Genomic DNA, 24,285 nt, shown 5'->3' with positions numbered 1-24,285 from the left:
GCAGCTCGTTTAGCAAATTGGGTTCAATCTAAATCCTCGTCTGTTTGAAGTGAATTTATCTCTTTCTCTCTCTCTCTCTCTCATAGATTATTCGGTGCGTGAGACAAAGGCCAATACGTGCGATTCACTTTCGCGAGAGAAGGAAAACGTAAACAGAAGTAACAGGCAATCTAATCGTCTGGTAAGCTGTTTAAATCTTTATAAGGAGAGAAAAAGAGAATGTACCGTGAAATGGAAAACCCAAAAACCTCACCCATGCCAATAAAAAGGGATCAGCCTCGACTAACAGGACGAGCAGAAGTCGGTCGAGGGAAGAAGGGAAATCGAAGGGATGAAAAGGGTGCGGTGCACGTACGAGAGAAAGAAGTGGCGCGGACCATTTTTCGGGAGGATTTACCGCTGCCCGATATGTGTATGTATGTATGTATGTATGTCCGTGAATTCGAACAGCTAAATCACCGGAATTTCATTTCTGTCCGCCGGCCGAGGAACATTACCGTTCGTTCTGTCGTCGTTGCGAACGGATTTTGGTTCCGGACCAGCCCGCTCAGAATTTCTTCTATTCCTTGGCCGCAAACTGTCCTAGGAAATCTGAGGAAACTCTGTCCTTAATTGGACGGGAAGAATCGCCGGTGGATATAAATGACGACGTTGTAAGAAAAAAAAGACAATTTAAGGACTCGTTAGTTAATTTACTCGATCGGCCTTGTTGTTTCGATTTTTTTAAATTTAATAGATGATATAATTGTGTCTCTTAAAAAAAATGCTAATTATATATTGTCAATTACACGGACAAAAATTAAGACTGAAAGATCGATGACAGAAAGAATCGTCGGTGGATATAAATGACGACGTTGTAAGAAAAAAAAGACAATTTAAGGACTCGTTAGTTAATTTACTCGATTGGCCTTGTTGTTTCGATTTTTTTTAAATTTAATAGATGATATAATTGTATCTCTTAAAAAAATGCTAATTATATTGTCAATTAGACGGACAAAAATTAAGACTGAAAGATCGATGACAGAAAGAATCGTCGGTGGATATAAATGACGATGTCGTAAGAGAAAAAACAATTATAGGACTCGTTAGTTAATTCAATCGATTCGATATCGATAGATGATATAATTGTATCTCTTTAAAAAATGCTAATTATATTGTTAATTACACGGACAAAAATTAAGACTGAAAGATCAATGACTATGTCCTGCAAATTAATTAAATGAACGCGTGATACGCGCAAATCTTTTTTTTTTTTTTTTTGCACCATGAGATATGACATATCTCAACGTCAGTTATTGCCTCGATCAATTACGTGAATGGTACTGATTTCAATAGGCGCGAACGAACGTGCGCAAGCGGCATCTAATTAGGCAATGAGTATCATCACAGTAGGCAATCTATCTGTGCCAATTCACAATTTGCTATTTGATGGAAATCTTAATTAGATTATATGAGATATGTATTAGAGCCTCTATAATAATATGTTTGATAATAACGAATTCGATTTGCCGAATATTCGAAATGTTCCTCTAAATATAATTAACGAGTGCTTTGATCCCACATGCATTTGATAATAAAAATTGCAATAGTATAGGTAAAAGCACAACAAAAGGATCGATTCACTTTGATGAGCTATTCGATATAGGTGTCTAAAGAGAAGACAAGAACATCTCTTAGAGATATAAGATAGATACTTATTATTTACTGTCAGGTATGCTGTACATATATATATAGATATATATATGTATATATGTATATATATATATAGTATTTCATTTGTCTTACAAATATTATATAAAATTACAGTCGATCACGGAGAAGTAATCTTGCTCACCATCACGCCATCGGTACACAATCTCTTACACATCACACTTGGAGATACATTTACACATCGACAAGCATACAAATTGTAAACGTTTAAGGTAGACTCACGAATTAAATCGGTAAAACTCAAGAAAAAAAGGTATAGGTAGATATACGCGCGCACGCGTGATTGACAACATCGAATTCGCATGCATTTCGAAGAAAGTGCGTCCTCGGCGCTTTTCTTAATCTCCGTCTATAAGGGTTGATGCGCGAACTACTCGAATCGAAGACGATCGATGGCGTCTTCTCGTGGGACCGGATATCAATCGTCTTCCTTCGCCGCACGAAAAAGGAAGCAAGAAGATATAGAGCTCGACCTTTTCCTCTTTTCCTTTCTTTCCCGTCTTTTTTCCCTACACACTCCCTTTGCCCTCGTCGATCGATTATAAAGCTCCTCGTCGCGAGACGGTGAATTCAACAACGATCTCGTCGAGGACGCCGTTTGTAAAATGTGGCATCCTCATCTTCGGATTCAACCGGTCCAACGAAATCGAAGGAGGAGGCGCGAGAAGAAACGCGCCCTTTGTCTCTCGAAGAAATTATTATTCTCGCGGCGACACGCGGGGGATGAATCGTCTCGTATACATATCGCACCGACTGATCCCTGAAGTATCAATATCCGAATAATTTTACCCGCAATCACGAGGAACAATCACGTGTGACATAGGTCACTCCGCGTCGACGACGCATCGATACTTCGGGGTGCAAAAAAAAAAAAAAGAGAGATAAGTGTAACGCTTCGTAAACCGCCTCTATCGTTCAACCCCCGTCAGGGTTTCCCATTGAATCGCTTCTCTCCCGCTCGATCCATTTCACGGTATCTCGCCTGCGGTGATTCTCAGTTATTAGGGTGCGAACGCGCGATCGAACGAGGGAAAAAAAAAAGAGAGCGAACGAAAGGTGGGTCGGAAGAGAGAAAAAGAGAGGGAGGGTTTGTCAAGGGACAGGAAAATCGGTATCAATTCTGGCTCTTAAAATCTTCGATAGATCGCTCTCTGAAAGTTCGATCGGTTTATTACGCGTGAAATCTGATCCTCGAATTACGGCGCTAAAAGAAAGGAATATATAGGGTGAAAATCGCGAGAGAATGAACGAGAGAAGAACGGAGAGAGGAAAAAAAATTTATTTCAATTATAACACGAAGAGATGTGTTCCGCCCTCTCTCTTTCTCTCCCTCTTTTTCTTTCCATACGTTTTCTATTTCACGTGTTGTATCTCTCTCTCTCTCTCTCTCTCGCTCTCGAGATATTGTTCCGCAGCTGTATGAGTAAAAGTCTGTAATCTCCATCGTGCAAACGTCATTCGCGTCGTTCCTCGATCGTGCGAGAAACGACGTTAATGTCGATCATTTCTGCAAATACTTACGATACGCACACATATACAGAACACACGCACGCACACACGCACATATATATATATTTTGTATGTATATATAATATATTTATATATGTATATATTTATATCTTTTTATATGCACGATACATATCTCTCACGCATACACACTCGAAGAAAAATAAATGGTATATGTATACATATTATTTTGAGAGGAGTGCGTAGATTTTTTTTTGCTTTTACGAGCGAGTCGCAGTTTTCCTTATCGGAAATTAAAATCCGAGATCTGATCGCGTCGAAGCATCTAACGTTGAAAATTTACAAACGATTATAAACAGATACACATAACGAATAAGTGCACTCGATAAAATTTCCGCTAAGAAAGACTCGTTCGTACACAAGATTAGAGTACTGCCGCTAGTATACACTTTTCTCGGAGGTACACCGTGCTACACATACATATTTAAATATAATAAGCAGAATGTCCAATGTCTCGCCACTATATGCCTCTAAATAATTTTGATTTAATTATATTGTATCTATATTATAATAATCAAAAATATTTCAGTAAATGCACATTGAAGTAAAAATAAATATTTTATAAGCGCAAAATATATAAAATATAGTATATATATATATATTTATATATGTATATATTTTTCAATATAGTAGGAAAAAATATATATATATTTTTCGATATAAAACATTTAACGATATCGATGATTTCGGGAGAGAGATTGGCAGACGTCCTGCTTATTGCCATTCCTTAGATTTACGTCAAGATACAAACGGGAAGAGCATTTAATATCGCGACATTTTCAATGAGTACCGAAAAGTATATTTCTCTCCGCGGTTGCCTCTCTCTCTTATATCTGAGAATTTGCTATTTTTCCTTTTCTTTTTTTCTTTTTATATATATATTTTTTTAAGAAATCTGCATTGTGACTGTATGACGCACTCACTAACGATCGTAAGAGCGAGATTTAGAGCGCGAAAACATCCTGATCTCTCGCCAAAGGCGGGGGAAAAATCGGCGCGGTTTCTCGCGTCGGTGAACGGGAATCGGACACACATACGCATCGCAGCCACACGCACACAACACTCGTGTTGTACACACACAGCAGCGAGCGTATTATTTTACCTATATTTATAATAAGCGTATTTCGAAAATTCGGCCAAGTAGTGCAACACCGATCTCGTTACGTGACGTTGACACGCGCGCTCGCTGCTACCTCGATTCCCGAAAAATCGACGCCGATTAATCGTCGAAACGAGCCGCTTCATCGATACGATCGATTTATTGAATATTCGCGCGACGAAGCGCTCGACAAGGTAGCGCGGATCAAGAGAGAGGACAAGCAATGAGTATAGCCGGAGAGAGGAAATCGAGAATCACCGTCATCGTTTGATGCTGATCAGCTGATCGAGATGTCCGGAATTGCGACTTTCTTTGCGGAACGATATTGTCATGAAGAGTTTGTTTTGCGCGCTTTACGATATATGTATATAACTGAGATATTCTCTATGTACATCTTTATATATATATATATATATATATATATATATATTTTTTTTTTTTATAGACAAGATAGCCGCGGCTGCGAGAATCTCGAACGGGAATTCGCGGAGGAGAGGACAGTATACATTTGATTCAGGCTCTTAATTAATTATACTTTTAATTAGACACGCTGTGGAAACCTCGCGATCGTGCACGTCCTCTGCGGTGAGAGGCGCGGATTTTTATTGCAGAGTTTTATTGTTCGAACGTCCGTTCGAGATTTTCGCTCCGTCTAATAAGGGACGTCTCGAGAGGAAAATCTTCATTTGCGCGATTTCAGGTTCGCGATCTCTCTGGCTCGATTCTCGCACGCGTTTCTTTCGTGTCAGAAGCGAGCCGTCGAAGAGCATCTTCCACGGTAAGAGAAGCGTATGCGTTTGTGTAGATGATACTTTACACGTACAACGATAATTAGTTCATTTTTTTTATCTTACGTCTAACCCAGTTCTGTCGCCGAAGAGAGAGTATAATTCGATTTATAATATCTATTATTATAACCGTTGTGCGACTTCTTCTACCCTTCCCACCCCCTCTCCCCACCCCATTAAAATTCTCGAAGAATATAGATTATTCGATTATTACCCCACATATATGACAGATGAGAGATAAATCAATAATATATATATATATACGAAATATCTCACTGTCGTAACAACGGACTAGCCAAAAATAGAGTGAAAATTAATCTTTAAGTCAACCGTATTTGTCGGCATTTGCCAGAACATTTTCAACGAAATAACAAACGGATGCATAAAAAAGATTCTCTTAACATACCGTATATATATTTATCAGATAAAATCTCCTATAATATACGAAAGGAGGACGACACACACTGGAACTCTCATTTCGGTAAGACGTAACGAAAATATATATTTTCTACTATGTATGTGTGTACATATATATATATATATGTGAAATTTCTTCTGTTAAAGATCATTCCGCTTCGCCTGAAGTCATATCGTGCACGTTTGTGCACCGCGATGTCATGGCTTTAGATGAGAGAAAGGTAACGTTACATTTATATATAACACTACAGCTTATATATCCACAGACGTAAAATGAAGACGATTTCATAACGATTTTCCACCTTTAAGTTACCCCCCTCGTAAAACTTATCGATTGTAAAAAAGGTAATTTAAAGTCCGTCCCGTTTCTCGAGGCCGTCCTCTCTAAAACGATCAAAGATCAAGATTTGACGTGACGATAATCGCTTGGACAATTCATCATCGCCGAGTCGATTATTCTTAAAACGATTGTAAACGCGGGAGGCGGGTCTCTTTGTGAGTTGAGAGAGAGAAAAATTCTAGAAGAACAAACGAGATTTTCTCTTCTGTTTTTCTAATTATTCGATTTAATCCTAAAAGTTATCCGGATAAAAGTCGCGCGTGGTCCAGAGACGGGATTTAATTGAATGGAAAAAGAAAATTTTTATCTCGTCATCGATTGCCGATACACGAAACTTAAAATATTCACCTGCTGCGCAAACGTACCTATTGATTTACTCGAGAGAGGATGGAAATATAAATTCCATTCTTTTACATATATTTATATATACATGTATAAACATATTGTATACATATATATACATAAAGTATATGTAAAGGCAATTAAAAATATAGGGCGCTTCTCACAGTATTAAAAAAATAATACAGATAATATATGCGAAGTAAAAAAATATTGAACTGACGTAAATATAAGAATGAAAAAATATTACGAGTCTTCGATGATTGGATGCAATAGAATATATATATATATATATGTATGAGGCCAGTAATGTTGAAACATCAGAAATAGCGAATAAAAAATCTATATAGGTCACCTTCTATAATGATAAATTCACCATATCCCATCGTAGTTGAAAATATCGTTATATCCGTTTGCCAGAGAGCTCTGCAGCCGGAGAAAAAAAAAATAATAAAAGAAAAAATTCGATTCACTGATTGCCCCTCCCTTCCATCCGGCATCATCATCAAGCGTAACTATTAATTCGCAGGGGAATTCAATTAAGTCCGCGGTACGTAAGTGGGGACCTGATCTGATTATCCTTATTGGACAGAGACTTCTATTACGCGAGAGATCGAAATCTCTTTTCACCCCTTTCCTTTCGCATCGTCGACTTTTCCCGGATCGTCAGGCTACATACGAAGGGTAAAGTGAAGCGAAAATCGCGAAAAGAAATCGTTCAAATTTAAAACGCACTGAATATTATATATGGATTAAAAAGTAATTAAAAAGAAGAGAAATGCAATAAATCTCGGACAGAAAAGTTTGATTAGCCTCGCGCGTGAATTTGTCTATATACATAAGTACGTTGTATGTGTGTGTGTGTGTATTTGTGTATGCGTTTGTATGTATGTATATTTTTATGCGCACGTACTTTCAGGCGTCTCAATAATGCGTTTAAGAGTGAGGAAAAAAGCACGTTAAGTAAAAATCGATTCAGAGAACACTAAAAAACTGGTAGAGACCCGATATATATAAAAAAAAAAAAAAAAAAAAAAGAGGAAAACGTGTGTGTACCCCCACAACAAATATCGACAGTAAAAATATAATCTTGCTTGTTAAACGTCTCTCGTAAATTTAACAATAATAACAGATTATTACGAAATTGTTACAATTGCAATAATATGTACAAACTATGTTTTGGTTTCCTCTTTTCTCTCTCTTGGTCATCCCTCAAATTCCTGCGTCTAAACCTAAACGCTTATAAAGACAATCGTCGTCGAGGGAACATCATACAACGAAATTACATACAATAAAAACATTCACGCAGGAATTTAAGGCAGTCGATTATCGATTCTACTCGAATATGACAAGTAGATCCTTTGGGAAGAGATGGTTTTTTTGAAGTTGCAGATCTACTATATGCTAAACGAATATATAGTTCTAAAGGAACAGCGCGCATCTACATACAATACGTTAGAAAAATTCTCCGTAAAAAGATTTTTTTTTACCGAGAATTTGCAACATGGTGCAACAATAAATTACATTTTTATGAACGTAAATTTGTAAAACGATATTAATTAATTCATGTATGACTCCCTCATCACTTTTTGACAAGCGGAAATTTCTTAAAATATATATTAGAGCGATACGCTTTTTTTCTTAATACTTTCTAAGTTTTGTGTTTTCATTTCTTATATTTAAAATGTGTAAAGCGGCGCGTTGAATAACACTTCTTTTAGAAATATAGATCTATAGACGAACGAAACGTTGCGCTTAAATACTTTGACAGTCTTCAAAGACAGGAATGCATTGCGAATAATAAAATTACGTGGCAAAATTAAAATTTGTGCAGTGCTCCTATCACATATTGTATGAAGTTTTTAGACATCTCTACTGACGTTTCGACAAGAGAATGGAGTTATTTCAGTCGTACAGTTAAACTTTTTTCTTTTTTTACGGAGTCAAATTACGAGAACTAGCTATAATTGCAATTTACTAACGAGTCTCAAAACATTAATAATTCGCTGATGGAACCAGCAATTATATAAAGTCGTTGACTAACACAACATCTCGCATCATCTGTCGGATTACTATAGCCGTTTAAAATGCACATTAACATTATTCGCGGATGTTATTCGCTATTCATACCATTACCATGTCGTCGTCCATATTGATAATTGTCGGAAACGAATTGTCGCCTGAACTTTGCCTTTGAACGGGCTTCTTCCTTACGAGTCCGTCTGTGATTGATAAAAGTTAAAGGTCTTACTTAAACCTATAAAGCTATTTATATATTCACATGCTTCTGCCTTCATTTTTAATGGAAAAAATCTTGTATAAAGTCCACATTCAATGAAACTAACCAAATAATCTCTTATAAATCTTTATTAAAATAAATAGCTTTATTAGCGAGATGCCGGCTGTCCAAAGCATTTAATTGCATTATTAATTATTATCGAAATTAATCAAAATGATTGAAAAGTAGACTTACCAGCAGAAGGCGGGAGAAGATCGTCGAGAGATCCATCGTCCAGATCCGTGGCTGACAAGAGAAGATCATCGTCCGAAGAGGCTCTCGTTAGACTGGGTAGAGTGGACGTCAAGAGAGCCTTTTCCTTCTGAATCTCCTGTATATGATCGACGAGTAGTGCCTCTTCTTCATCGCCTCGATCTCTGTCGCGATCCATCGCACATGCCCGTCCCGCAGCGCTCGGAGCGACCGCGTTCAACTCTTCCGGGCTGAAGATTTTGGACGATCGTAGACTGGAGAGTCGATGAGTCGCCGTGTGACAGGCGGACTCGAGAGTGTTTATGTCCGCTAACGTCGCTCTAACGACCCTCAACTTTTCATGCACGATCGTCTCAACGCAACGCGTCTGTCTGCCCACGTCTTGAAGAGAGTCTTGCGCGGGTAACATTCTGTTCGTTCTGAGGATGCACGGCGCGAAAACGATAGCCAGAGCCGACGGTGACATCCTGTTGTCCACCTCGTGTCGCGCCACTCGCGCCAAATGAACGATTAAGCGTTCCATTAGATCGTAATTGGGTTTGGGCAATTTCTTCAGTATAGCGAAGAGCGTGCTGATTCGATCGTGCGGATCCGTCAAGCTTGCTGCGTGCAAGAAGTCCTCATAATACTCGTAGGTCAATAGCGGTTCCGGCATGTCTCTGAAAAAGCTCTTCAGCACCGCAGCTAGAACATGCACTTGATAGTTCTCGAAATCCACCTTCTCCAAATCGCCCTCGTCCATCTTCACCTTGAGCTCTCTCACTTTGGAACTGACACCGCTCTTCCTGTATATGCCCTCGGTATACAGACCATGCATCTCGATAGTCGTGATAAGTCGATCCACTACGAGTGGTACCTTGCCGTCACCACAGTCCAATTTGTACAACGGCACACCAAATACCTTGCGAGAGTTCGTTTCAAGCAACGAACCGTCCTTGCCGCATTCCGAGGTCGCTTTCGTATAGCACTTCTTGTGACACGTCAATTTGCAATCTAAAAACAAAAAATATTTATTTATTACAATTAATCAGGATTATTAATACAATGAAAAAATATTACAAATTTATTGTATGTATGAATTGCTTACTCTGACAAACAAGTCCTCGCTCGATGGGCCACATGAAGAAAGACGTGCAGACTTCGCAAGCGGTGGGTATGTTAATGATAGTCAATTGGAACATGTGATTGCCGTGCCGGATGGGCTCTTCTTGCTTCCGTTTCTTCTCTTTTTTCCGTTTGCTCTTACTCTGCTTTTCGGGAGCTTCAGTTTTAACGATCGTCATGAATTCATTCATGAAGCCTCTGAACGCGTTCACGCCCATCGTTACAGGAAAATCTTCCCTCGTGTTCTCCTGTTTGCAGACAGTCTCCATAACGTGAAGAAAGTTGGCAATTAAATCGGTGTACTTGATATTGCCCTCTACGCCTTGTTGTATGGCAACGCTATACGTGATAACCAGGTCGTCTTTAAATTTCCTGAGAGCCTGCTTGAAAACGCGATCCACTTCACTCGGTTTCCGTCCCTCCCCTTGACCCTCCATTATATAAATCTTCTTGGTGATGAAGTCTTGCATCAGAGCTAACTCCTTGGCGTCGGAAATGATCTTGTCCGTGCTATCAGAGAAGGCCGAAGTGCCGGTTAAACTGAACTTGGACGCGACTGTCTGTTTCGTGGTGTCGTATGGTGTACGCGGTGGTTTCCTGTTTTTCCGTCTATTTGGCGTGTTGGCCAATATGCAGGGCATTCTCAGTACTCCGCCGTTTTGGATACACTTGACGTGATACAGCTGTTTGCAGTCGACGCATTTGTAGCCTTGTGTCACGAACGCGTCCATCTTCTCGTGACAACACACGCAAACGTCGTCTTTTGCGAATCTCGCTACTTTTCGGAAACGATGGCCAGCCAAAGTAAATAGATTGTTACCTTTCCATTCGAAGAAGATTCATGCCAGGAGCGAGTTTCAGATCATTCGGGCTGGTATCCGTTCCAATCTTATCCTCGCTTAGGCCCGAGATCTTCGTAGCTGGATCCGAATTTCTTCTTCGTAGCTCGAAAGACGTGATCGCGTTCGATCTCATGCGCTTACCAGGTTGTTGTCCCTTGTACGTGGTTTCGTTTTTGTTTACAGGCCAATCTGTGACGGATCGTGAAGTAGTTTCGTGCGGGTAATCTTTTCGAGACCATACGTTCGTAGTTTTATTTAAATCGCCCTCCTTGATCGTTCCGAGGAGCAGATTTCGCGTCTCCGCATTCGTTTCAACTACACTCTCGCCCATAGATCGACACTGGACTTCTCTCGGGGCTCTGTTTCGTCTGGCGCTTCTCACCGGTACGTCTGGTTCATATTTCTCCTTCGATCGCGAATTCTTGTCCTTCGGGGGCGATCTTCTCAATAAAGCGCTCTTTAAAGTGCTGTCATCGTTGACAACGCCCACGATTTTCGTCGCAGTGTCTCCTTCCGAGTTTTGTCGTCGCAGGTACGCAAGATCCTTGATATTTTTAGCAGGTAAATGCGTTTGATCTCGTTTCGCCGGAGATATCGGAATATTCTCTATTCGTTCATCAGGTACGTTGTTGTCGCTGAGTCTTCGCTGTTGTTTACCAGTCGCCAAGCTTTCCATCTGAACGAAGCGATCGCTCGCGTCGAGTTTGACGTTATAGTTCGCCGCTTCGTTAGGCTTATCTTGTCGGACCTGTTCGAAGACGTTGTCGGCCACATTCTTGTAACGAGAAACGTTCGGGGAACGCGTAACAGTCGCTTTTTGCGGTACCGACATAAAGTAATCGCTGTACGCGGGAAAGTCCGCTCTACGATGCCAAACGTCCGGATTCGGATTGTGCGTCAGATTAACATTAGCAGAATGATACTTCGTGTCGCGCGAGCTGCAAAACGGTGGACTCGTGTTGAAAACAGGCGGGGCACTTTGCACGGCGCTCGGGGTCTCGCTCTCGGTCTCACCATCGCTGTATCCCGTCGAGGAACTGTCAGTTCTTCTGCTCACCGAGGACAGCCGACTGGACGCGTTCGTCAGGCTAGCATTTGACGTGACTATCGGCGAATGATCACCGCGTTTCGTCCTCGTACTCGGCACGGGTTTCGTCGAGCCGGAATTGTCTTGCGACTCGGAACTGTTAACACTGGCTTGAGATTCGTAACTCCTCAGACTTGTCAAACTCTCGAGGCTACTCTTGCGCTCCGCAATCTCGTCGAAATGATACGTTTCCGCGTTTCTCAACGCTGCGTCGTGCAAAATTCGTTTGTTCGGCGTGAGTTTGCGTTTAGAATATGAGATGCTTGTATCCACGGCACTCTCCCGATGCGTGTTATCGCACCTAGAAAAAGATCCATGAATTTTGCAGAAGCTCTAATCTCTAATATACATATATTTATATATTTATTGTAGAATTAGATTTTAACACTTACCTTGTTATCGTGAGCCGATTCTGAGATTCTATTTTCCGAGGCGATTCGCCATACTCCGTCAGACTCCGATCTTCCGTGAATAACCTGTAAATGTTTAAAATAAGCGAAAAGTTATCTATATCACTTTTCAAATATGTATAAAAGCATTTACTTACTCTTCGCTATCTCGATCTTTGGCGCATATTTTGTCATATAGAAACTCCTTGTATTCTTGAATTTCCCTGACTTCCTGAACTTTATCTAGTAGTTGTCTTTTTCGCTTCTTCAATTCAGTAAATTTCTTTCTGGCGTTATTGCCTCTGACATACGCCTGGAAAGTAATTACACACGATTTCAGCTTTTTAAACCAGCTATGTTGTTTGTATACCCTCCAGGCGGTTTGTATGTGTAACGCAGCTTCGGTTCTTGCACGAAGGACCTGAGCTAGTCGCTGTGCAGTAACCATTCGCCAAAAAGATTGTATTTGTACAATGGCATTTTTCAATCTGAGGAATTTTCTCCTTTCCAGACAAGCACGGAACCATTTCTGTATAGTGGTAATGCTCGTTATAATCTGTTGATGTAGTTCGATGTCCAGTTTAATCTTTTCAGATTCTCTGAGAAAGACTTTGGTGGTACCCAGCTGATAATTATCTCTGTTGAGATTGAGAGTAAATAGAAAGTCTCTCACGTCTGACTGCGAGCTCAAGAGACCCTTGGGAAGCAGCATTCGATAGAGTTGTATAAATTCCTCGTACGTTAATCGCACATTGAAACCAGCTTGCCTTATTCTGACTGTTTCCAACATTCCTGTATATCGCAGTTGCCGTTGCACTGTTTCCTCATCGAATTCATTCGGTACTTTATTAGCGTTGCTCTTGATACATCTGATAAAGAAAGGATTAGCTTGATTCAGAGTGTCCATCAGACTGTGCAAGCTCTGCTGAAATTGGGCGGAAACTGTCATGGGCTGCTTTCTGGCCTTTCCCGGTCCAGTACCATAACTCTGAGTTCTTCCGGCGAGTGTTTTTACAGTTTGCAAATTTTTCAGACCTTTTTTGCCACGTTCCCTCGGTCGAAATGATTTATTTTTCCTGTAAACCCAGGTTTCCATGCTAAGATTTACATAAAGAATAAATACTAAGCTAAGATACATTTTCATACAATGTACATTCCTCCTCCTGTTATTTCATCATCATAATTTTTAAATTACATGATATATGACTGTATAATATGTTTAATAATCGATTTGTATACAGGAGAAGGAATTACACTTCATATTCTATTATAATAGCGCCTTATGTATCAAAAATATATATCTATCTAATGTAGAATAAAAATTTAAAAACTAATGTAGAAGGTAAAAGTTCTATAAGAAATAAAATAAGCTTAAATATAAAGCTATAGATTTTAGGAAATGTCTGTTATGATAATATAAATAAAATATTTTAATATACAGGATTATATTATATATCTAATTCATGATTATAATTACGAAATTACTTCAATGTTCTACGTTACATTTATAATCAATGCTATACATTACCCATGATTATAGTTACAAGTATTCTAAATAAGTTTTTTCTAAAGATTGTTATTTCTTAAAGAAAATATTGCAAAACACTCAGCATGCAACACTCAGCATTAAATAATATATCAAGATTGATGAATCAGATGACAAATGATTTTATGATGATGCACGATATTCTTTAATCATTGAGAAAGAGATGCAGCGCGCGCGTTTAATTTATAATCGTTGAAGAATAATCAAGATAAATTGATAAAGCCACATTGGTGCAACTTTAACATATCAAATAATCTACGAATGAGCTATTACCTACGAAAGGAAACCCATCACCAACCCGAGAATTGCTATAGAGCGTATACTAATCTTGGCTTGTGTAGAGCAGTAATTTTTCATAGCTTAAATTACATTATTATTATAATTGAGTATCAAATAGATACGTTTTACATACATGACGATCTGATTAGCGCGTTCCATGACATTTGCTTCGTCTTTCGGAAGCACCCTCTCTAGTGGTGTGTGAGTATCTCGTCTGAATTTATTATTACTAAGAGGCTGGTCTTCCCTGCCCCGTATTGTGTAACCACCTTTGGCCGATGTAATGTTTGATGGGTATTGCGTCTGATTAATGTTTCGAATTTGCGGCCACGATAGGCGATTGTTGTTTATATTGTCGTTGTTTTCAATTTGTATAGAAGATAATGTGGCAGGAGTGGTGGGAGCCCCGGCCGGCGGTAAACATACACTGCGTTGCTTCTGATAACTTGGTGGGCGAGTATGTTTGTGTGAACTGAAAAATATTCTCTAGTCCTTAGTTACTTCGTCGAGAAACCGACGATATTTTCTTACGATTAATTCATTAAATAGTTATTTATATATTTTTAATATTTCTCTTTCCAGCTGCTTCTCTACCGAACTTTAGATGTCTTCAAGGAATATCTCATCAATTGATGAACGATTTAAGTACAAGAAAAAAAAAAGAAAAAGTGAGAGAAGATGACATGAGACTGTATAAAAGAAAACTCAGTTTTGCGCCATGAATCATGCCCAAGTACAGTAGCAAGAAGAACATTATAAAATGGCAGAATGTAATCGTATGTACGAATGTCATGAAGATTACATTCTAGTTGCAGCTAATAATAATAAGAGGTGCAAACATAAATTTAAATAAAATCTGTAGACATAAAACAAGAATTGGAGCAAAAATATGGATTTACAAATTTACTCAATTTACATAGATATTTTATATTCGTTAAATTATTTTACTAAGTTTGACTGTCATTAATATATAATATAATTTGCGTTGTAAATCCATAGGACGTATTAACAAAATATTTGCCAAAAATTACATATACAGTGGATCAAAAGACCACTTACGCAATTCGGTTAATAGTTAGATTGACGGCCGATAACGTCACAAGATGGCTACAAAAGGACAAAAGACACATGGCCAATATAAATATAAATATTTATCATAATTTATATATATATATATATATATTATATATATATATATATATATATATATAAATATCAAAACTCTGTCAGCGTGATGCATATATTATTAATACACAACGTAGATTCATACGCCGTTCATACGTAGATGAGACAATATACAGATCAAACATATTTAAGAAACAAGCGCAACAACATCAGCACTTTCTTCTTACAATTGTCAATGTAAATACTAATATATCTTGCTCTATTATAAATTACAAGTGGAAGCGTTTAATACTTTCTTTCATTACCGTTCATATAAAAAAATATTCTATTTCATTAAAGATGTTATAAAAAGTTTGAACGTTACCTTATCAAGTTCTCGTTAGGTGTCCTATATCTGTTTTGTACAGATGTTTTGTTTCCATCAACTAAAATAAAATAAATATTTATTTAATTCCTCACAATTTCGATGCATAATGACGTTTAAATATAACACATTATAGTTCAATACATACCTCTACCGTGCCTGTGTGCTCGACCGGCTTCTTGAAACGCAAAGTGAGCGCGAAAGAAAGCCCGTAGTATGGCCCATCTGAATACGGCAACTGGATCAGCGCCGACTAATTCCCGCACAAAAGCGAGGGAGGAATTTTTCAGTACTCCGACTACGCCATCGGGTCGCATTAGATCTAGATTCTTTTCTCTCATATTGGAAGCTTGGTACTTGACCGCACCAGCATAATGGCGTACCACGAATGCCGCTTCTCGTCGCTGCGGCGCCTCGTAGAACTGATTCTCTTTATGCACAGTGTTGAATTTCTGTAGCAATGTCTCGTTCGTTGCACCAGGAAAGCTGTCAAACGAAAATCAAATGTTTGAATCACATCTACACAAGTTTTTAGAAACTGAAATGAAATAATACTTACTTGCATTGATCATCAAGAAGACACAAGAGACCGTTCGGTTTTCCTTCGATGAGATTAAGACATCCAGAGTTGTCGCTATATCCTATATCTGTCCATCTAATCCCTTGCTTTCTATATTCTCGTTGCTCGTATTGGAAAACATGTTGATTAAAGTAATGTTGTAATTGTTCATTAGCATAATTGATACATAGTTGTTCAAAACTGTTGCACGTCTTGAAATCCTCAAAGCCAAATATATCTAATACACCTATACTATTGCCTTGATGGTCTCTCAGAGTGTCCTTTTTAGAAAGCAGTGCATGATTCACCTGATACAAACGATATCGATTATTTGTTACCCTCCTAACAATTATATCTGTTTTTGCAGAGACATCTTCATTATACCTGTAGCACAATCCAATCGAATAATGCTCCATATAAACACTTTGCCATGGCATCGCGTGCCGCGATCGCTTCGGGAAGTCTGTAGTTAATAACTAAAGTCTCACCGGAAGCTCTTGCACGTTTGGCGGTAAGTGCAGCCAAAAGAGTTTCTTGTTTCACTCTAAGAAGTTCCGATATCAGTGCAACCACTTCCGGATTTTTAACGCCTACGGCCTCATCATGATGATGATACGACTTTCTCGGTTGAAATTCAACATTACCTGAAATTGAGATTTTTAGTCACTCAATTCATAGAAACGTATTATAATGATACAAGTGATTCGATGATTACCCAGCAAAAGGACAGCCGACAGAACTGCGAAAAGCCGTCTTTGCTTTTCTGCTGTAAAGCCTACCATTTCCATAGATTGTTTTAATCTCGAAAACTCGTGACGTTCGTCGATATTCTCCAATCCGTAGCAACCGCTCTTATTTAAGTAATTATACCGATCACAGCTCTCCAAGTGTAACAGTTGTTTCTCTTGTTCGCTCGCGCCAGCCAACAGATAATAAAATACATGATAATTCCTTTCGTTTCGTCCTTGAGAGACAATCCTGGATTTTTCCAGGAGATATTTCTGAACCACAGCACTGTAAAATCATCATTTAGAAAAGATTATTTTCTCCTCTTACAGTTTAGAGTGTGCATTATTAATTATTATTGCAGAACGTACCCGTGGACCATTCCATTTTCCTTATAATTTACTTGGATAAACTTGCCAAAGCGACTGCTATTGTTATTGTGTGCCGTTTTTGCATTACCGAACGCTTCCAGGACAGGCCCAGCGCTCAGTATTGTTTGTTCCACTCCACTACCATGTGAACCCTTTTGACTAAGTGCTGTCAAGTGATGCAGGAGAAAATTTGTCGATTCTGTTTTACCAGAACCGCTTTCACCACTAATAACAATACACTGATTCTTCTTTTCCTTAAGCATACAATGATAAGCTGCATCTGCTATGGCAAATATATGCGGAGGTATGTCTGGGCCCAATCTTCTGTTTTGATATAATTTTACATATTTCGGATTATAGATGGGATAAAATTTGAATGGATTCAAGGCAATCAGTATGCTGCCAACATAGGTATATATGTTGCCAGCTAAAAACCTAGCCCTCAGATTATCCAACAGCGTCTGCTCATTCAGATCTGGAAGCTGACACAGATCTGGATATTCCTTGTCCCGTGGTTGATAAAGGAATCTATTGAAGTAATCCTTTAGAAGTTGAGGATCCATAGGAAATCTACTATCAGACCATAAATAATCCGGTTGCTTTTTTCGTAAATAAAATCTGAAAATTCAAACATAAAAATTATGTGAGTAAAGGAAATTTCTTGGTTTTTAAGTTAAATAATTAATAATTATTTTCACAAAGCATATTGTATATAATATACCTATAATATTCTTGCTGGGCATCGTTTTTTGGCCATAGTAACATGAGTGCCACAGGACACTCAGTAGGACCAAGTCTTCTTTCCTTACATTCTTGCCCAACAGAATTTCCTACTACTTCCGCTAACTCATAGCTATTTGAAACAGCAGCATCAACAAGACCCAGCCTTTCAATAATACATTCCACTATCTCTGCTGATGAAGTCTGTTTCGTGGCTTTAATGGATAATGCCTCATATTCAGGGCTCCATTCACCCACAAATACTTGCACTACTCCAGATCCACTGTTGTCCATCTTTTAACCCTGTAAAATAATAAAATTCTAAATACAAGGCAATTTATTTTACATACAATCACTCTAATAGAATAAAATATACCTTATATTTAAGAGGGTTAACAAGTATGTCCTCTGTCATCTATACAATATTTCAAATCTGTTGGTTCTCCTTCTTCTTGTTTACTTGTTATATACAACCACTGATTTAAACATTTAAAATAATTATTATACATTTTGTTCTTTTTTCCACAAATTTACAATAGAATATGATCTCGGTGTTTATAATTATTTACACGCGTTAATTATACTCTTGCAATAATTTCGATTTAGTTTACTTTTGTTAAATATACTTGTCAGTTGACAAGATAGATTTTAAGAGAGTTAATAAATGTTTTAATTACACACACACATATGTATCATTTATAGTTTTAAAAATAAATCTGTGACAAAATAAAAATTTGCAGATATCTTTTCTGGTCATGAAGCATATTAATAAGAAATTGTAAAGCCCTTCTAAATTATTCCCAAGTCTTTTTTAATTAAGTCCATTACAGAATAGCATGACTCATAGAATAGAATAGAGTATTCAAATTGTGTAGCAGTTAATAATTATTAGAGTAATAAAATAGAGTCATTAGAGAATTACTTTATTCTTCTTTTTAGATTTATAGATTCAGTCAACTTTATAGGTCCTTGTTCCTGATTTGTTCATTAAGAGTCAGAGTATTTTTATTAGTTGTAGAGTGGTTTGTTTCTCATTTGAATATCAAGTTTTTAGCATAAACTGTCTATTGAAACCTTTCTGACAGCTATTAAATTATTATCACAACATTCACTGAACAGGTGACAAGCGTGGGTGTGCTATTGTTGGTAGGCAGTAACTTAGTTTCCTTGTTCTGACAAAAATCCAAGGTCTTCAGCAAATTAGGTCTTCTATTGTAAATATTCTTGTACCTCCTGAGTATTTCAGTATATTTATTGCAATAGTTTACAGTTATGGCTGTGTATCATTTCCATCTATTGCACAAAGTTTTTTCTAAGCCAGAAAAGTATCCTATCTGAAAAAAATATACGCAATGCATTAAAATAAAGACAGTAAAATTTGTATAATTGCACATATATATAAGCATTTTGAGAAAAGTTGTATTTCTAATATCATTTCATATATATTAAAGTATATAGACATCCCATATTTCAAGCAATTAAAAGACAAGAATACTTGAAATTTTAAATAAATCCAAAGAGATCAAGTTACATACATCAAATAAATCAATTCTGATTTTAGATACGATATATTCCATCTTAGTCTGCGATGTAACAAGAATGGAACAGGTGGTACATTGGATTTCTATTTGAAACGAGCACACGTCAAGATAAAAGGCATATTGAATTATATATAGGAGAAAGACAATTATTAGAACGGCTATTACAAGCACTGATTGAGAATAATTGTAAATTTGAACCATTTTAATCCAAGTTGTCACTGATGACGCTAATCTATTAGCAGTAAAGAATGTCAACTTTGGCACATCAAACGCGACGCATATGCACGTGTTTCGTGATGCAGCCGAATTTAAAAATAAACTTTTTTCTACCCTGGACAATTCTCCGGCGAATTCGCGCACGCAAATAAACACACTCTGTGTCGCGACGAGAAAAACATCATCGTCCCAAGAATATAAGCAAATCGGTCGCGGTCCAGGGGCTCCCGTCTCTCGGATTGGCAACAGATTGTGTGATTCACATACGCATATACACGTATACACAAAGGAACGCAAAAAGCGGCATTTAAGTTTCCGCGAAACTGCGATTGTTAGCGAGAGTTTGACATTCGGGAAAGGGACGGGATAGATTGACGGGTCACGGACCATGCCATTAATCGGGGACGGCTGTATATCGTGACAGGCAAACGTCAAAACATGATAAACCGGGCTTAAAGTCGCAGGAATTTCTCGAGCGAGGCTAATCGCGATACGCGACACTCTCGGCGCGCGCGATATCACCGCGAAAGAATGTAATATCGCTATGAGATTGCGAGGCACGAGCAAGCAGGCAGGCAGGCAGGCGTGCATGCGTGCGTGCGTGCGTGCCTCGTTCACTTGCGTGTGCGAGGGACCAAAGAGAGCCGCCTCGCGATCCGTTTACCTCCTTCGTCGGTCCCGGGATCCACGTCGCGATGCATCGTCCTCCGGGAGCAGCGGGATGACACTTGGCGCGCGCACAAACATCACGCTGTCAATGGGCTCCAGGAGTTCGCTGCCGTTTGTCCTCGAGGCCCCGATCTCTCTCTCTCTCTCTCTCTCTTTCTTTCTTTCTTTCTCTCTCTCTCTCTCACTCTCTCTCCCCTCTCGCATCCGCTTCCCCGAGCTTCGCAGCTCGCGGATCCCTTCCTCTCGCTCTCTCTCTCTCCTTCGCTCCCTCTTTCTCTTCGCTTCGAATATCGCCAGAGACCAACACACACACACAGATACACCGACGACGAATGCTTCTTCACTCGCGATAGCGTCGCACCAGGTTCAACGGCGCGCCTCCGTCTTCGTCGACCTCGGGAACGGCCCGAGGGACACGGGCGATGATGTATATCAGACGGGGATTGACACTTGGGTAAACACGCGTCGCGCGATCGGCACTGCCTCGGAGATCGGGGGTTTGACGCGCGCCGGCCCTCGCGAGAACGCCCTCGGGGATCGCGACCAGTCCCTTCCTCAGCGCCGGCTTCCTTCGCGCGAAATCTCTGCTCGCCCGCCGCGGAAATTCACGGCACGGTCAGCCGATGACACGGATGACGGGGCCCTTGCCCAGGTTTATCGTCCTTCGTCTCCGCACGGGATCCTGCGTCCCGATACGTCCGCCATTTCGATTTTTTCGGTCACGTGGTACGCGCCGGCGCGCGCCGATTGGTCGCGAGAAGCGCGACGACGTGATCAGTCGCCGCGGCGCCTCTGCCATTCGGACGACGAATGCTTTTGGAGCCGTCTGTCGCTGACACGACGAAGCCTTTGTCCACGGACTGGTACCGATGTACTCGTGATTTTTTATTTCTCGCGTCGTCAACAATTTATGTACATGTATACGCGAGCATCAAAATTATTCATGCGATCGCTATACTGACATAATTGACGTAGCGCACCGAATCGCTCGGACGCTCGCGACGTCATGACGTCGTTATCGACTCGAAAGTATCCATGACGCCAACGTCCTCTGTGCGCAGGCGCGCGACAGCATTGGAGTTACCGACGGAGCTCGAGGGCGAACTCTGACAGAGGGCGCGATCTGTCTTATAGTCTATGGTGTTCATAAGTCGACGCGCGAAAGTCACGGCTCGAAGATGCGAGGGAAGCGGGACCAAAATGTGAGTGGAATAATTATCATATTTAATAGTAATGCGAGCGACAGACGCGAGAAACATGACGCTGCATCGATACATATATATCGGGCATTATCGAATATGAAATGTGTACGAGAAATGCAGGAGAAAATAAGCGGGTCAAATTTTAAATTTCACTCTTCGTCGAATCGATTTTTCATTATTACATTTCTCCATCCGCGAAATATATCAAAAGGGATCTGTCTCTAAGATATCGCAGCTTCCTGGAAAAAGACGTTCGCACGCTTTTTAACTGGCGTAGTTGGATAGCTTTTACGAAAATAGATATTCGATAATGCTCGGGCAAGCGCCTTCGCAATCTGAGAAATTAACTTCGTCGAGAGCATTCGCGATGATCATGGCGGCGGTTCGTCCGCGTTATTTTCCATTTGGCCCGTTTACGGCATTGAACCGTTCGGGCGGGCTCGTGCATTTTTTAAAAAGCAATCGGCCCACGATAGCCGGTCAACTATAGGTGAGGAGAAATATCGACAAAAGAGAATATATATATATATATATATATATATACATATTATATCACGCGCAATCCTGAGCGCGAATACCCGCTGAATTTATCTCGTTAATATAAATGCGTCCTGTTATCTTTAACATGTGTCGCAATTAAGTGCAGTCGCTAATTTAACGAAGGGATTTAATAGAGGAAATAGGAGGAATGATTTTTTGAAAAAAAATATATATACATGTATACTGAAAAACAATTTGTTAACTTGATTATAAACCTTTTAGCTAAATATTATTTTATTAATTGAATAAATATATTTAATATAAAAATATAAAATATAAAATATAAAAATATTTAAATTAAATATAACATTAAATCTAACAAAACGTATATTTGACTTAAATACTAATATGTTCAATTAACAAAATAATAATTTCGTTGAAAGTTTTAATCAAGATAAAATTTTTTTAAGTGAATATATATATTTATATAAAATATATATCGTTGATAGTCAATTATTATGACAAAACTATATGAAATATAATAGAACGGTGTAAAATTTATGAATGTTTCAAATTTGCAATAACATGAACGCATTAATATTTATTAATACTCATACAAGGGCAGACGTATCAATATTATATTCTCTTCTCGTGTAAATTATTTATTTATTTTATGAATACGCGCGCGTATGATATGAGATGTCGTTTTCTCTAATCTTTCTAGAATTTTTTTCAAATTTTTTCGACTTGTTTATTAGATAAAATCTGATTCGACAGTGCGTGACAGGTAATTTACCAGTGATCGATGACGAATAGATGTCATAACGTCACGATTGCCTTCATCTACGGGATAGGCATCTCGGAATATAGTAATGGAATGCTATACGTCTAGTATTAATGGTCCATGTGTAGCACGGAGAATTTCGGGGTATCGATATTCTCTCTCGGTGACTGCATTAACGGAAGTAGCGTCAGCGTGGCTGATCAATACAACCACTGACACATTTTGCAGCGATCAATCGTTTGCATAAAAAGTGTATTGTTACATTATTTAAATGTTTTCCGTAGAAAATGTCAATATCAATCACAAAAACGTCTCTCTCTCCTCATCTCTTTTCCTCTCTCTTTTTTTCCTCTTTCTTTCCTCTCCCTCTCGTTAGAAATATTTTTCGTTATATTTCGTTAAAACTTTTTGTATGGATTTTGAATCTGACAAGAGAACACATTTAGATGTGATACGAATTTCTTGTCCCAAGTTAACTGATATATTTATAGAAAATTGAGAGAGGAAAATATAAAATCGTATTTTCTTTATAAATATTGAGAGAACGTTTAAAGGAATAAAATGTGTTTTTTTCCAAATCTTCAATGACTAACATTATTTTTCTATAATAAATATAAATTAAATTGTCTTATATTTTTTATTTTCGATATAGATTTATATCAATTTGAATATAAATGCTCGAAAAATAAATTGCTAGTGGTTATACATGCTCTCGTAAATTTCATTTTGAGTTACGAGCTTATATATGCAATCCATTAATATATAAAAGACAGTTTGATTTTGCATGAAACACACTTTGACGTATCTCAAACATCTTTGGGAAGATAATTGGAAAGCTCTTTTGTAAGTCTTTCGTAAGACTTTCAATTAACCATTAATTCAGTAACAGCATGCCACCTCGGACATATAACTCGTGACGTAAATCGGATCCCATATTATCGCAAAATAATTGTATCGATTTCGCAAAATAGTCAGCTTCTACGATATTGGGAAAACGCATGAGCTAGTAAATGCCACGTATACAACCGTCTGATAAATGTTTCGTATATATATGTGCTGAGTTGTGACTACTGGTGCATACATATCGCGAATATCACACATTCACGCTCTACACGTTTAGTTTTATGCATTGTACGCAGTCTCGAGTCTCTACTCTGACTTCTCTCTTATTCACCATGCCTTTCCTTCTTCCGTCATTCTCTTTCACGACCGGAATCGCGAGTCGACAATATTTGAAGCGCGCCAGTCCGTAATCCCCAAGTTAAAATGCTTCCAAAGCGGATCCTCTGTGCTTTTTCTCTTTCTTTCTTTTTTTTTACTATGAATAGTTCAGCTTTATCCTTCTTTACGTGTAACGCTGTTCTTCCCTTTCGCGATTTCCTGTACTATACCAATTGTATTGATCATCAACGTAATGAAGGCAGAATTGCTGCTATTTAACAGACTCGCAATTCAATCTCGAGTTGTACGTCGGCAATTGCGGTTTATGGCTAATATTATCAAGTGTACAATATTACAATATTATACCAAGAAAAGGATAACGAGCACAGACGATGAAAGAAGCGAATAA

At 38.7% G+C, this 24,285-nt stretch overlaps 1 protein-coding gene across 1 annotated transcript; it reads right to left on the bottom strand.

The window, feature by feature from the left end:
- Positions 1-1,673: 1,673 nt before the first annotated feature.
- Positions 1,674-21,122, bottom strand: LOC114936823 (unconventional myosin-IXb). The gene is given in 16 exon segments (XM_029310141.2): positions 1,674-8,442; positions 8,694-9,704; positions 9,799-10,645; positions 10,647-12,045; positions 12,137-12,220; positions 12,292-13,209; positions 14,092-14,430; positions 15,448-15,508; positions 15,596-15,933; positions 16,007-16,314; positions 16,391-16,650; positions 16,722-17,020; positions 17,104-17,721; positions 17,825-18,126; positions 18,200-19,157; positions 20,245-21,122. Coding segments are annotated over 14 exon segments (6,873 nt in total). The 5' UTR covers positions 18,118-18,126; positions 18,200-19,157; positions 20,245-21,122; the 3' UTR covers positions 1,674-8,344.
- Positions 21,123-24,285: the final 3,163 nt, after the last annotated feature.

The sequence above is a fragment of the Nylanderia fulva genome, unplaced genomic scaffold, assembly GCF_048542155.1.
Source record: "Nylanderia fulva isolate GAGA-0341 unplaced genomic scaffold, ASM4854215v1 Scaffold11, whole genome shotgun sequence".
NCBI lineage: Eukaryota > Metazoa > Arthropoda > Insecta > Hymenoptera > Formicidae > Nylanderia > Nylanderia fulva.
The sequence above is the reverse complement of the archived record's forward strand: the minus strand, read 5'-3'. Positions and strand labels throughout refer to the sequence as shown.